The 16,846-nt window shown below is 32.1% G+C and overlaps 3 protein-coding genes across 3 annotated transcripts; 2 read left to right on the top strand and 1 right to left on the bottom strand.

Annotated features, from left to right (window-relative positions):
• The first annotated feature begins 1,921 nt into the window (after positions 1 to 1,921).
• Positions 1,922 to 5,167, top strand: LOC105639356 (2-alkenal reductase (NADP(+)-dependent)). The gene is made up of 5 exons (XM_012223387.4): positions 1,922 to 2,205; positions 2,730 to 2,907; positions 3,414 to 3,580; positions 3,673 to 3,755; positions 4,609 to 5,167. The coding sequence occupies exons 1-5, from the start codon at positions 1,966 to 1,968 to the stop codon at positions 4,985 to 4,987; spliced, it is 1,047 nt and encodes a 348-aa protein (XP_012078777.1). The 5' UTR covers positions 1,922 to 1,965; the 3' UTR covers positions 4,988 to 5,167.
• A 3,706-nt stretch (positions 5,168 to 8,873) lies between these two features.
• LOC105639355 (pentatricopeptide repeat-containing protein At5g66520) lies at positions 8,874 to 10,888 on the top strand. Its single transcript, XM_012223386.3, has one exon. The coding sequence runs from the start codon at positions 8,967 to 8,969 to the stop codon at positions 10,572 to 10,574; it is 1,608 nt and encodes a 535-aa protein (XP_012078776.1). The 5' UTR covers positions 8,874 to 8,966; the 3' UTR covers positions 10,575 to 10,888.
• Positions 10,889 to 12,082: 1,194 nt separating this feature from the next.
• LOC105639354 (beta-glucuronosyltransferase GlcAT14B) lies at positions 12,083 to 15,841 on the bottom strand. Its single transcript, XM_089724750.1, has 4 exons — positions 15,034 to 15,841; positions 14,381 to 14,456; positions 14,123 to 14,238; positions 12,083 to 12,886 (listed from the first exon to the last, which is right to left on the bottom strand). Exons 1-4 carry the CDS (start codon positions 15,626 to 15,628, stop codon positions 12,363 to 12,365), a joined length of 1,311 nt encoding a protein of 436 aa, XP_089580876.1. The 5' UTR covers positions 15,629 to 15,841; the 3' UTR covers positions 12,083 to 12,362.
• Positions 15,842 to 16,846: the final 1,005 nt, after the last annotated feature.

Here is a 16,846-nt window from a genome sequence, read left to right as displayed (position 1 = left end):
TTAACAAATTCAGACTTAAGCATTTCTCCAATTCGGACATAAATCGTCCTTCATTTTGGACTTAAGCAGTCCTCCAATTCGAACATAAATCGTCCATCTTCGGACTTAAACTATCCACCCATTCAAGCTTAAACAACTCATATTTAAATAGTCCATCAATTCAAATTTAAACATTTATTGGACATAAATGACCAATATTTTTGGAGGACTACTGATAATATACAATAATAAAATATATAAAAGAACAATATATAAATATATTAAAAGATATTACATTCCTACGCAAGCTCTAATTAACATATAATGCAAGATTCTCATAATCCTTATCCTAATATAATTTTTCTTCACTCTAATATATATACTCCAAATTTATTCAAAGCGATAACTAATTCTCAAATACTCAATTTTGATAGTTAACAACAACTAACTATTGATTTTGAGATAAAGGATAATTTAGTAAAACTACCCTTGATTTTGCTATAATCTATGCGAGTTAATTGATTTCTTAATCATTGTGAAAAAACCTTAAACAACTTACATTTTGAAATAGAGAGAGTAGTTTATAGCTTGGTCTTCAACTCTCATTGTTAGATTAAATAAAAAAATGATACTATAATAATAATAAATAATCATATATATAATAATTATTATTACAAAAATAAAAATTATTTAAAGCTTTTGGATAGTTATTCTTTCACATTGACTATTTTCAATTTTTTCCGGTCTAATAATTTTATTTATGCTAAAAGTAAATATTCATGAGAAATTTAAAAGAATAAAAATTTGTCTTATAATCATTATGGTAAAATGTAATAACATAAAAAATACTAAGACTTTATATCTTTATTAATTACATTCCTGTCACTTTTAAAAAGCTTTTTCTACATATTTTTTTTAATTATATTCTAACCACTTTAAAAAAATATTAATAATTACTTATCAATAATAAAATAACAATAACTACAATAGTGTTTCCCTGCACAACCCTCTTATATCTTCCTTAATTATATTTGTATCACTTTAAAAAAAAAAAAAAACATTTATATGCGATATGATGGGCAAATTACACAATATTCTGTACCTAATGGCTAAATTTAAATAAAAATGTACATTTATGGATTTTTAATTTTATTTAATTGAAAAATATAATTATGCGGAATACAAATATTTTAACCAAATTATAATAAAAGTACCGCTATCAAATTATATAAATATTTTTGGTTTCTTGTATAATCATATGTGCATGTTAGTACTAATAAAATATTCATAATATTATCTATAAAATGAAATTATTATGAATAAATTCAACAAATATAAATTATTACATAAATTTTTATTATATAATATTATTTTTTATTATTTTACCACCATTTTAAAATTATATCTATAAATATATAAATTACGATAATTAACCAGATATTTCAACGTCTCTTCGGTGTCAACCCAAAAGACGCATTGCCTTCAAAAAAGACAAAAAAATCAAAAGACACTACTTCAATGTCCCGCTGTACATAAATTAAACACAGTACCGTTAACAATGACTCATCAAAGTATTGAAAATTTTTATTTTAACTTTTAAAATAGTAACTTTTTCAATTTTGCCCTCTTTAACTCTTAAATTTTTTTTAAATTTTTTTTAATGCCCCTTAACTTTAATTCCTGATTCCGTCTAAAATTCACTTTTTGACCTTGTGATATCAAATTTTCATGCTTTATAATAGTCTTACATCTTACATATCGAAGAGTGAATCGGCTTCTGGGCGACAAATACAGAAAAAATGAAATTTAAAGGACTATAAGGCCATTTTTAAAACTCGAGGAATTATAATGTTTTTTTGTAAAAGTTCAGGTGCTAAAAGGTAAAATGTAAAATGTGTACAGCCAAGAGATCCTTATCTTCTATGTACAATAAATCATTTCGTGGATAAGCTAGCTGCAAATTTGAACAGCTTCTCTGCAAAAAAAATGGAAGTTGTTAGCAACAGGTACATTACAATAAAGGGTCACATAAATGAAGGTGCACCAAAAGAATCTGACTTTGAGATAAAGACTGAAAGTCTTGTTCTTTGTGTGGAATCTGATTCTAATGTTGTTATTGTGAAAAATCTATATGTATCAATTGATCCTTACCAAATTAATCGTATGAAAACTCATTGCTCATCGCACCAGGCCATAGAAGCTGCAGCTCCTATTGTTCCAGGCCAAGTAAGTAACCAGTTTTCTGCAATAATCTTATATCTATTATTATAATGTTGCCGAGTTAGATTTGGTTTGTGATTGAGTTTGCAATAACTCATGTTCTTTTCTTTCTTTCTTTTTTATTTATTATAGAAAAATCATGATCTGAAAATATTAATAAATATTTGCTAATAATAGTTTAACAATTGAGAATTCTTTTCCCGGTGAAAGAAACAGAGATTGTAAACGAGTCAAGTTGTTCTGATCGAGTTTTGTTGAGCTCAAATTTGAAAGATGGTTAATAAGTTTAAATTTTGCTTGTCAAGCTTATTGAAAGAATTTTTAAACGAGTTTTTTTTTTTTTTTTTTGAGTTAAATCTCGAGAAACTCATAAACAATTTCTTTCATTTATACTGCCATAAAGTTTAACATGCTAAAAAACTGTAACATATATATATATATATATATATTAATAATTTTAGCATGTGTATTACAAGATCTATATCTAGTTACTATTGTTAATGGTAATGAGAATTGAATTATTCTGGTAGGCTATTGAAGCTTATGGTGTGGGAAAAGTGGTGGTTTCTGGAAATCCCAAGCTTGAGAAGGATGACTTGGTTGTTGGACATTTGAAGTGGGAAGAGTACACTGTGATAAAAGAAGTCGACAGGCTGAACAGGCTAGATGCCATGGGGTTCCCACTATCTTATCATGTTGGGATTTTTGGTATTTTCTTCTTCTTTTTATTAATTTTAAGAAAAAAAAATTTATCTTTATATTTTGGTATAATTAACCATTTTGTTTTTACATTTTCAATATTACACTATTTTATCCTTGTTTGTCTCTTTGACCGAAATTATTCTTCCATCAATTATTTAAGATTTGAACTGTTAACGGATTCAAACTAAAGGGATAAAATGGTGTAATTTTCAAAATATAAGGACAAAATAGTCAATTATATAAAAATATGTGATAAAAACGTAATTTTTTTTGTTTTAGTTCATATGCATATAGGGTTAATCCTGTAATTTTACCATTGTCACCTAACAACTTAAATCTCAAAGAATAGAGAGAATGATAATTTGGTTCCAAACTATAAGGAAAAAACATTTTATAAATATAAAAATAAAATATTTAATTATGTAAAACTTAAGGATAAAAATGTAATTTTTCTAATTTTAATATGAATATGGAGAAAAGTGTCTAATTCTCAGTCCTTCAACTTGTGGCAGGGTCTAGTGGGCTAACTGCCTATGCTGGGCTGTTTGAAATATGTAAGCCCATTAAGGGAGAGAAAGTGTTTGTATCTGCTGCTTGTGGATCAGTTGGACATTTGGTGGGCCAATATGCCAAACTTTTGGGCTGCTATGTAGTTGGCTGTGCTGGAACTAAAGAAAAGGTCTCACCACTTACTGCTCTAAAATGAAATTAACATCACAAAGAAAAAAAAAAAAAAATTTCACAATCTTTTTTGTCATCTTGATTTTAAAGGTGGCCTTGCTAAAGGAGAAGCTGGGTTTTGATGATGCATTTAACTACAAGGAAGAAGCTGACTTGAAGTTGGCTCTTAAGAGGTGACCAATTTTGCCTTTTTTACCATATTGTTGATGATAAATTATAAACATAATGACAAGTATAAATTTTTATTAACCTTGTACTCAATGGTGGATCCACAATTGAGGACAAATGGAGCGAAATTAAAAAATACACTATTTTAAGGGATAAGGTGGAAAAATTTTAGAAATTTAGGGGTGAATTTTTTAAAAAAATTTTGTTGAGGGGGCAGGGCTAGCGTTGGCTCCCCCTCCCTCCTTCACCATGGTATTCATTTGTGCATGATATTTCACATTTGTTTGACATTATTATTATTATAAGTAACGAATTTTGAATCAAAATTAAAAATAATTATATATATATATATATTCCGTGGAGGCAGGGAGTGGGAGATGACATTGTTTTAGTAGCGTTTAGCTTTAGATTATTTTGGGTCTATTCGGCAAAATCACCTGTTTTGATAACTGTTAACTGTTTTAGTAACGTTTAGCTATTAACTGTTTGAATATCTTTTTATGAAACGCTAAAAATTAAATATTACATGAGTTAACCTTTTCTCAAAACGTCATCTTAATCTATAAAAGTTAGTTTAAATGATGTGTTACCAAACACTATAAAAATTAGTATTTAAACGTTAAAAGCTACTTAAAAAGTCGTTGCTGAACACAACTTTTATAACAATAGTTATCAAAAAAAAAAAAAAGAAGAAAATTATAACAAAATTGGAAGAATAAGAGAGAATAATGACAATATAGGAAGGGGAAATATTCTATTAGATCAAAACTTATAAAATAATATAATAGAAAGATTTAAATCATACATTACTTTTCCTAATAATTAATATTTATCCTGTGTTTGTATTTGCTTCAATAGGTATTTTCCCGACGGCATTGACATATATTTTGACAATGTTGGGGGTGAAATGTTAGAAGCAGCAATTTCCAACATGAATAATTTTGGTAGAGTAGCTGCCTGTGGAGTAATTTGTGAGTATACAAATGATGAAAAGAAAGCAACACCAAATATGATAGATGTTGTTTACCACAGGATCAAAATTCAAGGTTTTCTATCTCCTGACCACTTCAACATCCACTCAGAATTTATGTCAGCAACTCTTGATTACCTTTCCAATGGCAAGATTCATTGCTTGGAGGACATCTCCAATGGTGTGGAGAGCATTCCTTCTGCTTTTATTGGACTCTTTCATGGCCATAATATTGGGAAAAAAATCGTAAAACTTGCACGAGAGTAATCAAAAATCAGAAGTTAGGTTATTAATAGAGGGATTTGTGTTTTAACTTTTGTCCTGTAATTAATTTGAGTGTGAAGAGTGCCTTAAAATTAGTAATGATTAATAATGTGTTGCTTTGCAAAGTGTTAAAGAACAATTTTTTTTATTAATTTTTTTAGTGGAGTTTGATTTCTTTTCTAATTGGTAATTTTTATTTGTAGTTCGTCAATCTTTAGCTTGAATCGGAATAACATTATGTTTTATATAACAGTGGTAAGTATCTCTTCTCTTTAAACAATACTCATCAAATTGATGAAGCGCTTGTAGTAGAAAATATTCAAATTTAAAACCTCTTAATTTCCACATCTTTAAAAATGTGAGAAATAAAAAAAAAAAAAAAATCAAAGTACACTTAACTATCTATTTTAATAATTTCACATTAAACTTTACTCTTTATAATAATTACACACCTTGCTACAGTAAAAATACATACTGTAATACATGCGCGATGACGTGGAAAAATGCCCAAATGGCAATTAGTTTTGCCACGTCGGATCTGTCCATCTCACTCTACCATTCACCTACCCATCTACCCTATCATCAATACTGCTATCTTCATATTTATCTCATCTCCAACCACTGCGCTTCCTTTCTCTCTGCTTCAAAACTTTCCTTTGCCCTCTTTCAATTCCTAAGCGAATCAATCACTTTATCCTAAATCTAAAAAATTCTAAGCTTTTTGATTAATTTATTATTCTTAACAGAGATGATGAATTTATTGGAGGGAGCGATAGCCAAGATAACCAGCAGCGGGCGACCATAGCAGAACTGAAGCCAACTCTATAAGTGATGAAGTTGAAACAGGTGCAAACAAAGCAACCCTAACAAAGTGACCGTTTTCGTTTGGTGCTATCAGATGAGTCTCATTTACAATAAGCACACTCGGATTAAAAAATTTAAAATATTATTATCAATTTTGATTTGATTTATGACCAAACTCACGAGTCAACTGGAAGACACGTGCAGCACATATGATCGGCATGCGAATTCGCCTTCCACGTCCATCAACCTTGCTATGACGGTCTTTAGACGGCGGTTTCTTCACAGCCAGAGCTCCATTAGTCCCCGGCGGCTGCTGTCTTTGAGAGTCAATGATAGCCCCGTTGGTAACTCCTCCTCCGCCGCCGCCGCTGCCGTTGTTTGCTGCACTATCAGAATTGGACATCCTTCAACGCTTAACTAGTTAACCTAACCGAAAGAGAACAAGTATAGAGAGAGAAAAATAAGAGGGAAAAAAGGAAAACGAAGGGTTTTTTGGGTTAGAGAGGGAGAAGGGGAAACAGAGAGCTAATCATTGAGCGGCAGGAGCGGGTGGAGACAGGAGGGAGGGCACATGGGTGGTGGGTCCCAATATTCTACACAGACATACACACACAGCTCACGCCCTTCTTCTTTCTTTCTTTCTTAGCTTGTTAAGTTTGGTACGCACGCGCGCATAAGAGCGAGTGATTGTAATAATTGTAATAGAGAGAGAGAGAGAGAGGAGGAGGGTGGCCCATCTAGTAGCAGAAGAATTTAAGTGCGGGGTTACAGAGTGGGACCGCGATTATCTCCGTACTGTTTAAAATTGAAGGTTCCAGCTACGTGCGGTAAGTTGATTATCCATCATTAGTATATGGCTACGTCGGTGTTGGAACCAAAAGATTTAATGGGTCTGTTTGGTGGCCAATCGTTGTACTACATCTGTAATTTCTTAGCTTTCTTTTTATTAATCCTTAAATTTATGAAATTCATACATTGCGTGCTCCCCTTATTTCACTGTAATAACACAGCTTCATCGCCGATGAAAGTTTTAACCTAATTCTGTTAATATGAAAGGAGGCTGATTAAATCACATGGAGACCTCGCGAGTAGTACAAAATTTCATTAAACAGAAGATTAGCCATGCACAGTGTTAAACACTCTGCAAATTTTCTGCAGATGCACCATTCATAACATTGCAAAAGATCCTTGCAACTTGCAAGCCGAATTGAACTATGTGCATCTCTTGAATCCTCATCAAATATAATTTTCTATTTTTAATTTTATTTTTTTTCCACAACTTTCAGCTGGTAAATGATTGTCCATTAATGTGATTTAGTATTTGTAATACAATTTGCTTCTCAATGAAAACAATTCAAAGACAACATTTACAATAATCCATCAAACAATAATAAAAAAAAAAGACCTCTTTTACATCAAGGACGAGGACAGTAAACAGGAATAAATCGAGGCCTACAAACACCCTTAGCATCATCCAATATGAGTGAATGAGTCTCGGGTGGAGGAAAATCAAAAATGTGCAGCCCAATTGGAGTAATCAATGCTAAATTTGACAAGCGATCGGCAACAACATTAGCCTCTCGGTAAACATGCCGAACTTGCACTTCCCAGTCTTGTTGGAGTAAAGTTCGGCAACCTTGCACTAAATTATTAGTATAATCGTCGTGCTCATTCTCGCCTCTCAACTCATCTGTAATTGCCTTTACAACTGAAATGCAATCCACTTGTAAATGAAGCCGACGGTATCCTCTTACCCAAGCCAATTGAAGTCCTTGATAAACTGCCAATAATTCAGCCAAAAATGTTGAACAAATGCCAATATTCATAACAAACCCTGTCTTCCATCTCCCCAAATAGTCACGGATGACTCCACCCCCACCAGCTAAACCATAATGGCCTTTAGAACAACCGTCTGTGTTAAGAGTAACCCAAGAAAGTTTCGGAGAATCCCATTTAACCATCCTTATAATATGTCGTTTATCATTTAGACAAATATATAATTTGTCTTCCTTAGCCACATCCACCATAGCCATTTTGAAGAAAAAGATATTAAAGGTATTAATTGAAAAATGTAAGTCTAAGTTTGAATTACTTTACCCTTGAAGTCGAAGTAAAGAGAGAATCTAAAGAATTTATATTGTGGGAAACAAAGAAATAAAAACTCTAAGCAAGCATAATCAGTATATATAGTATAATACCTAGTCCTAATCAAACATGGATTATGACTAAAATGGTAAACCTAATCCCACAAGGATAATAAAAACTCTAATAATATACCAAATCCTAAAGAGGATATGACAATGTTTATTTTCCTATTTTTTTTAGTAATAATCAATTTTAAAATATTGGTCTACACGTGAAAGTATTATCTCATACAAACCCAAATAAATTAGACTATATATCATAATATTACATTCAATGAAAGATAAATCATTCTTGAAAAATTAATAACAGATTTATAAATAAACAATCATTCATTATTATTTTACCTTTAATAATTAAAAATTATTGTTTTTTTAACGGGATTAAAAATTATTGTTAAATACAGTATAAGAAGATAAATAGCGGTGTTAAAATACTATTGTGTTAATAAGAATTATTGGTAATCAAGGTTAATATTTGTGGGTCCATAATAGTTTTTTATAATTAAATTATATGCTATGGCAAAATCCATGTTGGAAACTTCTTTACCCATCACTCTCTTTGTGGTGCCTGCATTCCAATTTGCATTTTCCAACATGGCAAAGTATGCAATTGTTTAGAAAAGTAAAGTTTAAGGGGTCATAAGATTATTTTAAAAATTAAAAGGGCTACAAGACTTTTTAGCGCAAATTTAGGAGATAATTTATTGATTCCCCATTAATTATATATAAATTTATAATGTAAATTGTATTTAAAAAGGAAAATTAACATTATGTTAATGTTTATGTGAAAATTAATCACTCCATTCTTAGTTTTTAGATAAGCCCTACTTTATTCATAATATTTGGTTCCATGAACAAAATTTAATCCTTCGATTCATTTTCGGAGCCTTTACCGTTATTTGTCTTGAAAAGACTAAAATACCATCAACTTACAACTAACAAAGTGATGCGTTTATTCAACGGATCAACATATTTTAGAATTTAACATATCGGCTCCGTTTTATGGAGTATAAGAAATTTGCCGCCCATTTTCAATGATCCAAAAAACCGTTGTAACGAAGAAACCTGTAACCTCTCTCACTGCTCTCTCACAAAAATGCAAAACCCTAAGCCAACTGAAGCAATTACATGCCCATCTCCTCAAAACCCTCCTACCCGAAAACCCTTTCGCCATTGGAACTCTCCTTTCGGTTGCCGCCACCTCCAAGGACGCATCTTTCTTCTCGTATGCTCGCTTAATTTTCAATCATATTTGTCTACATAACACTTTCATGTACAATTCTATGATTAGAGGTTATGTTCAAACAAATTTGCCAAAACCCGCGATATTGTGCTACTTAGATATGTTAAGTTATGGCCTTGAAGTTAATAACTATACGTTTCCACCATTGATTAAAGCATGTTCGATTCTTGCCCCTTCAGGCAAAGTAATGGGTTTTTTAGTTCATGTCCATGCATTGAAATTAGGATTTTCTGATGATCCTTTTGTGGTGAGTGCATTGATTGAATTTTATTCGTTGGTTCAAGATATGGGAACTGCAAGTATGGTGTTTGATAGAAGTCCTAAAAGGGATGTGGTCATGTGGACCGGGATGATTGATGGATATGGAAAGATAGGGGATACTGAGAAAGCTCGAGATTTGTTTGAGAAAATGCCTGTGAGAAATGTGATATCATGGAGTGCAATAATGGCGGCTTATTCTAGGGCTAGTGACTTCAATGAGGTGCTTTGTCTGTTTCGGAGAATGCAAGAAGCAGGCTTGGAGCCTAACGAGTCAGTTCTGGTTAGTGTTCTAACTGCTTGTGCGCATCTTGGTGCTATAACTCAAGGATTGTGGGTTCACTCTTATGCAAAACGGTTCAATCTTGATGTTAACCCAATCTTGGCTACTGCATTAGTTGATATGTATTCAAAATGTGGTCATGTGGATTCAGCTCTATCAGTTTTTAAGGGCATTGTTAGTAAAGATGCTCAAGCTTGGAATGCTATGATTTCTGGTGTTGCAATGAATGGGGATGCAAAGAAGTCACTTGAATTGTTTTATGATATGATCTCAAGTGGGGTTCAACCCACAGAGACCACATTTGTCGCTATCCTTTCTGCTTGCTCACATGGTATGATGGTTAACGAGGGCCTCATTTTGTTTGAGCAGATGAGTAGTGTCTATGGCATTGAACCTAAGTTTGAGCATTATGCGTGCATAGTCGATCTTTTGGCAAGATCAGGCATGGTGGAGGAAGCAGAGAAGTTTGTAGATAAGAAGATGGGAGGACTTGAGGGGAAAGATGCTAATGTGTGGGGGGCCCTCTTGAGTGCCTGTAGAATTTATGGGAATGTTGAAGTAGGAAACAGGGTTTGGAAAAAATTAGCTGATATGCAAACCTTAGATTCTGGTAGTCAACTACTCTCATACAATATCTATAAGGAAGCAGGCTGGGTTTTGGAAGCGAATAGGGTTGGCAAATTGATTTCAGAAGCTGGTATGAAGAAGCAGCCCAGTTGCAGTGTAATCGAGTTGAACGGCGTGGTTGAAGAGTTCCTTGTGGGTGATGTTGCACATCCACGAGCAAGTGAAGCATATAAAACACTGAATTCACTCTTCAAATTGGTGAACATGGAGGAATTTCAACATTTAATCTGATTTTGCTTCATGATGCAATACAGAAACAGTTTCTATTTTGATATAGATATATCTCTGCATGTTCTCAAGTTATCGTCTCTCTCGTGTTGTTCAGGAACAGGTGAATAGACCATAAGAATGAATTTTTTTTTTTTTTTTGGTATGCAAAATTTATTTCATGATAATTTTGTTGTAAGTACATCCATAATGAATTCATATTTTCAATTCCTTCTCATATTATTTTGTATCAAGGGAATTGAGAGTGAAACTAGTGGGTTGGTTCACTTGTAATTGCAGAAAACGGGGTAGAATAAACTTTGTAATATGGTGAGAAATCTCCTCCTTGGCCTCCCAAATTTGAGGGAAAATAATGGAAGAAAATGCAATTGGCTTTGGATATCATAAATCTATCTTTTTAAAGTTTAAATTTTCACATGTAAGGCAAAATATCAATATCAATCTATCTCTTTAATGGTAATTCTTACCTACGCCATAATTTAGGCTTAATTCATGAATTGAAACATGAACCCCACAAACAAAAAGTCTAATGCTTATATATTCTTTAATTATTTGATAAACATTCGATATAGATATGTGTGTTGTATACATATTTTTTAACAAATTCAGAAACAATCGGCTTTTAATTATATTTGCTTCATGCATAAAAATCATACTCTGGACTTTCGTGGATATAATTCCCTCCATTTTATTTAAAAACTAATAAACAATAATTTTCATATTTGTTAACTATTGTATAACAGTTAGATAACTAATTTTTTTTACTGTAATATGCTGATATTGTTTATAATTTAAATCATTATACAAGACATTGTTTAGGAAGGAAGGGCCATATTATCCAATCCAACCTATCCCGTTCGGTTTAGAAGCATCCCAAAAAAAATTTTTGTATGTCTAAAAAACCATATAGAAAGGGCTTGCCAAAAGAAATTTTCGACTTCTGTTTCCAATGGACCAAATACCATTCATATTAACTTTTCATCAAGTTTGAAAGATTTCTGTATATATTATTTAGAAAATATAAATTAGAAAAAAATTAAAAAAAATTTCACAAGCCTAATTATGTCTAAAAATTAGTTTTAAGAAAAATACATCCAATCACATGCTAAAGCAAAAACAAAATCCGGAATTTGCTGATTGAAGAGAACATCGTATCACCAGAATAAAATCTAGAACGCTTCAATTACTGTACCAAGCTGTCTTGAGTTCAAACTTTCTATTTATTTCAGTTTATATATATATATATATATTTCAACTTTCAAAAATGAACAATTCCCAAAATAAAACATTAACGGAGCAAACCAATAAAGTTCTATTTTAATTTTTTTTTTTTTTTTAAAAAAAGAAATTTTCAGTTAAATATTAGTTTTTAATATATTATATGTCTCATTTTATCTTTTTTGCTTCTCCCTTATAAGCTTTTAGATGCCTGCATCATTTGATAATTTGCATCAAACTGTCAAGCATTGAAGTGCAAAACATCAAAAAGATAAACATTACAATGCATCAAATTGACCAAGTATGATTGCGTTACATTACCATATAAGGTAAAACAAACGAAACACTGAGTTACATATCACCTATTCAGCTAATGAGCTATAAAAGTGTTTGTATATACCATATATTAATTCTAGACATGGGTAGTTTCCTTCCCCCTTTGTTCCTATAGCCTTGTTATTTTTCCAATTAGCAATCTTCTGTCATAAATACAACAGAGGATTCATCAATGGCAAAAAATAAAATGGTGCCTTTCTGCATCATTATTTCTCCAAACATCAGAATATTACTGTATCAGATGCAATGTGTTGAACGAAAATCTTCTGCTGACAAAAGACTGGTGATCAGACGCTTTAGCCTTTGAGCACCAGGACCAGGTTTAAGTTCAGTAGTGTTTGTTTTGACATTTTCTAGGCTTAGAATGGTCCCATTTGCATTTCCTTCATTATTGAACCACCCACCTTGCACGAATCCATCAGCACTGCAGCCCAAAATCTCAGAATCAATCTTGTCAAGAACTCGATCGTCCTTGCCAAATTTCCTCGCAAAAGGGGCATTGCTGTCAACCATCCTTTGGTAGTCCTCAACAGTGAGAAAATGCGGGTGTTGCTTTGGAGGATTATCCCATGATATGAAGTGCAGATCATGGTTAACTGTAGTGTTCTTGAACTCCTCCGCATTGCAGATTACTGTGTGGAAATATCCCTCTGGAGAAGAAAGGAAGTTCGAATAATACATGAGGACTATCCTCGGAAGGTTATCCCAACCCCATAAGCAATATTCCATAAAAGGCCGAGAGAGCATCATCCAAGCAGAACCTGAGCAAATTCATATCACGATACATGGTTAAACTCTAGAGTGAGAACCATATTATTCTAATTTTCATTTCTTTTATTTTTGTTTTATTTATTTATTCATTTTGAGCATAGGATTTTGAACTATAATGCAGAAGAGCAGAATCAAGTTGCACCTAAACTCAGAAAATGATCAAAAGACACTACATTTGAGAACTTGTTCGTGTTGTAGAATTCATAGTTCCTTGTTATGATGAATAATATTGTTATCTATCTGCTGACAAGAGTTTATGATATTCCTACTCCATCTACGGTTTGCTTAATATGGCAAAATATCTCTACCCTTGACATGCAAATAATTTGAGAATGCTGCAGAATTTCTTATGCAGCATTATAGAGTTCAGATATTGCAGTAGTGTTATATTGTATGACAAAATCTATAGCAGAAGGCTCCAGGACAAATAATTGATAAGCAAGACAAGCTTGTACCAATGAGAAGTTGATACGTTCCTTCTTAGCTCATTGGTTTCAGCTACCACATTGTTTCTAGCATCATCTCTCCATTCTACAATTCAAATTCAACTCTCATAACAATAAAGATTCCATTGTCTTAAACTGGGTTGTTCATACAATTCAACATCATTTCCTTCTCGAGAATTTCACAATCTCAGCCTCTCTTATTCTTTCTAATCAACTGGAACTGAGATGTGCATGTAACCTTCTGAATCTTGAAAAATAGAAAACCCACAAAAATGATTTGGGTGTTTATGGTCTTTCTTCTATTATCTTTTCAATTTCGACCACATGATTTGCTATACAACTAGACCTCTATTTTGGAAGAAAAAAAATGTAGTTGAAACTACAAAAAATAAAATTTGATAAGTCGTCAACAGTAAATATTAACACAATACCACAAAGATAAAAGAAGGAAAATAGATTTCCCTATTTATATTCCACAATTTGATGGGGCACCATATTTAGAATTGCATATATGATACCAAGAAAATGGGAAATAAGTGGAGTTTAGTGGTATTATTAAACCAACCAACAAGCATTCACAATTTATGTAAAATACCGAATGGGTTTGGTATCAATTTAACAAAAAGCTAAACAATCAAATACTTACGAAACTATCTCATGACTGTTTGTCATTCATCCTTGTGTGCTTAATTACTAATGAAAAGTTAAAAAGTGAAACTATGCTCTGATTATCTGGACACCAAAGACATAAAAAGTCATTCTATTAGTCCTTTATCTTACCTGTAAACAACTTATAGGCCGTTGGCACACTCCTTTTCTCTGACACCCAATAAACATCTGACTTTTGCAAGCTATACAGCCCGGGATCAATTATGACAGGCTTGGCTCTCTGATACCTGTGGGGCGCAATTGAGATCCAGCCCTTAGAAGACTTTATATATAACACTGCAAATAAATTCTTGAATACCTACTTTTTGCTTCATATGCGGTAAGAACAGGAAAAAAAAGGTAATATACAGAAGGGATGAATTTACATACTCCTTCCAACCAATATCACTGGTGTGCTCAATAAAATTAAGGTTTCTTGGAATGGTAGACAAAGTATGAAGCAGATCTGCCACATAAAAAATGAAACACAAATTAGAACACTGGAAAACAAACTGAAGTTTTCAGAGATTCTGTACCTATTCCCGTTAAAAAGAATTAATGAGGGAAAAAGTAGAATCAGTAAGCTTTATAAGTTGTGATTAAAGCAAGAAATCAAATGCAGAGATAAATAAGCAACTTTGGAGGAAGAATGCGTCTGGTCAATGATGGGCATTTTGTTAATTATAATTAATGATGATTTGGATCATGAATCCAAGTGAAACAAATTAATCAGCCAAAATAGATGCAATTAAAATATTTAGATACCAGGAATAGAAAAAGGCAGTGAAGATTGAGATAGGTAGCTGATAGCAATATCAAATTTGATTCTTACTTAAAATGCTAGATAGTAACATAAAAGTGGACAACAAACTCAATCCAAAAAATAGAACAAAATGGAATAAATTAGTGCTGCAGAATTAGTAGCACCAATAAATGCACAAACACAATAAAGTTCCAAAATCACTTTTACCAATCAAACCACAAATTTCCAAAATCATAGAATAAAAAAAGATAAAAAAAAAAAAAAATACATATAAGCATACCGTCTTGAGTCACCAATGGATAATCTGAAGCACTCAAATTGATGAACCAATCCCACTCTCCACCATCTTTTAGCAAAATAGCTGCAGCATGAAGGGTATTGCTAACCATAGTAGGACCTCTATAAGTCACCAAATTAGACCTCAAAACTAACCTTACATTCCCCACCTTCTTAAAAAGCTTTTCCCTTGTAACCCACCTAAAAAGCTCCAACCTTTCCTCCGCCGTCGCCTCCAAGTCCAAATGCACAGCGTACTGATTTCTCGGATGGTACAGTGCTTTTAGCGTCCTTTTTAAGCTCACTCCATCTCCAGCAGACCCAGAAATTAAATAAGCAAGGCGGGGTATAGTACGGTCAGAAATCATCGCTTTAGGCAACTTGGATTCCACAAAATTAGGAAACTGAGGGCGGAAATGGTTTCTGTTGGCATTTTGACGGCGAAAAAGCAACTGGGTAGAAGTGGATGAGGATGTTATAGTAATTAAAATCAAAAGGGTAGTGAATAAAAGTGAAGATATTAACAAAAGAAACCATTTTCGCTTCTTTAGCAATTTATTGGCGGTGATGGTGGCCGCGTTGTTGGTTTCCATGGCCATGGAAACCAACAAAAGCAAATATTTTAGGCGTGTGTAGTTGGGATCTGCATTCACCGGCACCGGACGTCACGGAAACCAATCAACGGTTAAGAAAGTTAGCGTCTTTTAATGGTGGAATAGTGAGTAGCAGTAGAAGTAAGCAATAGTTTTATGGATGGTTGCTGGTTGGTGGGTCACGGAGATGTACGAGTGAGTGAAGAAGGCGAGACGACAAATGTGGACTTCGGCAAGTTCCAACTATAAACTTATTGCTATTAAAATTATTTATATATTTTTTATTTATTAAAGTAAATGTGCATTATGTAAAATTATTATTTATCAAATTGATAATAGTGTTTTAATTTTTTTAAATGAGTAAATTTATAATTATAGTTTAATATTAAAGAGTAAGATGTAATTTATTTAAAATATTAAATATTCAATTATAATTTGTAATTTAAAATAACAAAATCCCATTAGATTTTTAGAAATTGTCCATTTAAAAAGCTTCTTTATCTAGAAAGTGAAATCTTTGTTGTGCACGCGCCAATCCAGGAGTGGCTATTGCTAAAGGAGGATGTGATTAGCTGGAGCGGAATTTGTGTGCCTTTTTTAGTGGGATCCATTAAGCATTATTTACTTATTTTTATGTTCATTTCTAGTTTTTAAACACAAGAAACATGATTTTGATAATTTGGACGGTGACAATTATTTCCCGCTCTCTTATCCCAGGGCTTTTTTTGTTTTTATAGAGATTTTATCGGAAGAAAATTATATATAGATACGAGATATTAATTAATATTTTTATATTTTTTATAAAATTTCAATAATAAATCAATTACAAAGAATAATTTTTTATAAAAATTCAATAATAAATTAATTACAAAGAATAGAAAAACACAATTTTAATTTGAAGTATTTGATCAATCGAGTTGATAAAGTATAATATTTATGATATGCTCGCTTGCTTCACTTGATGGCTATTTATAACCATTGTTTGACTCTATAATCTTTTTATAAGTTTAATTTGGTTATTTTCAAATTTTTTTCTTTATATTAGAGATGAGATTTGTTTTTCTTTTTGCATAACTATCCAAATAATAAAAGACGCTAGACAAAATCACCATAATAGAGACAACAATAACTCAGAATTATGTTCGACAATAAAATTCTAATATATGAACAACCATAAATCTTGATATTTGGATAACAATAATTCATATCTGAAGATTATTTGCA

The sequence above is a fragment of the Jatropha curcas genome, chromosome 8 (assembly GCF_041381405.1).
Source record: "Jatropha curcas cultivar XTBG-Jc1 chromosome 8, XTBG_Jcur_1.0, whole genome shotgun sequence".
In the NCBI taxonomy this organism is placed as follows: domain Eukaryota; kingdom Viridiplantae; phylum Streptophyta; class Magnoliopsida; order Malpighiales; family Euphorbiaceae; genus Jatropha; species Jatropha curcas.
This window is presented reverse-complemented; position numbering and strand designations above follow the sequence as displayed.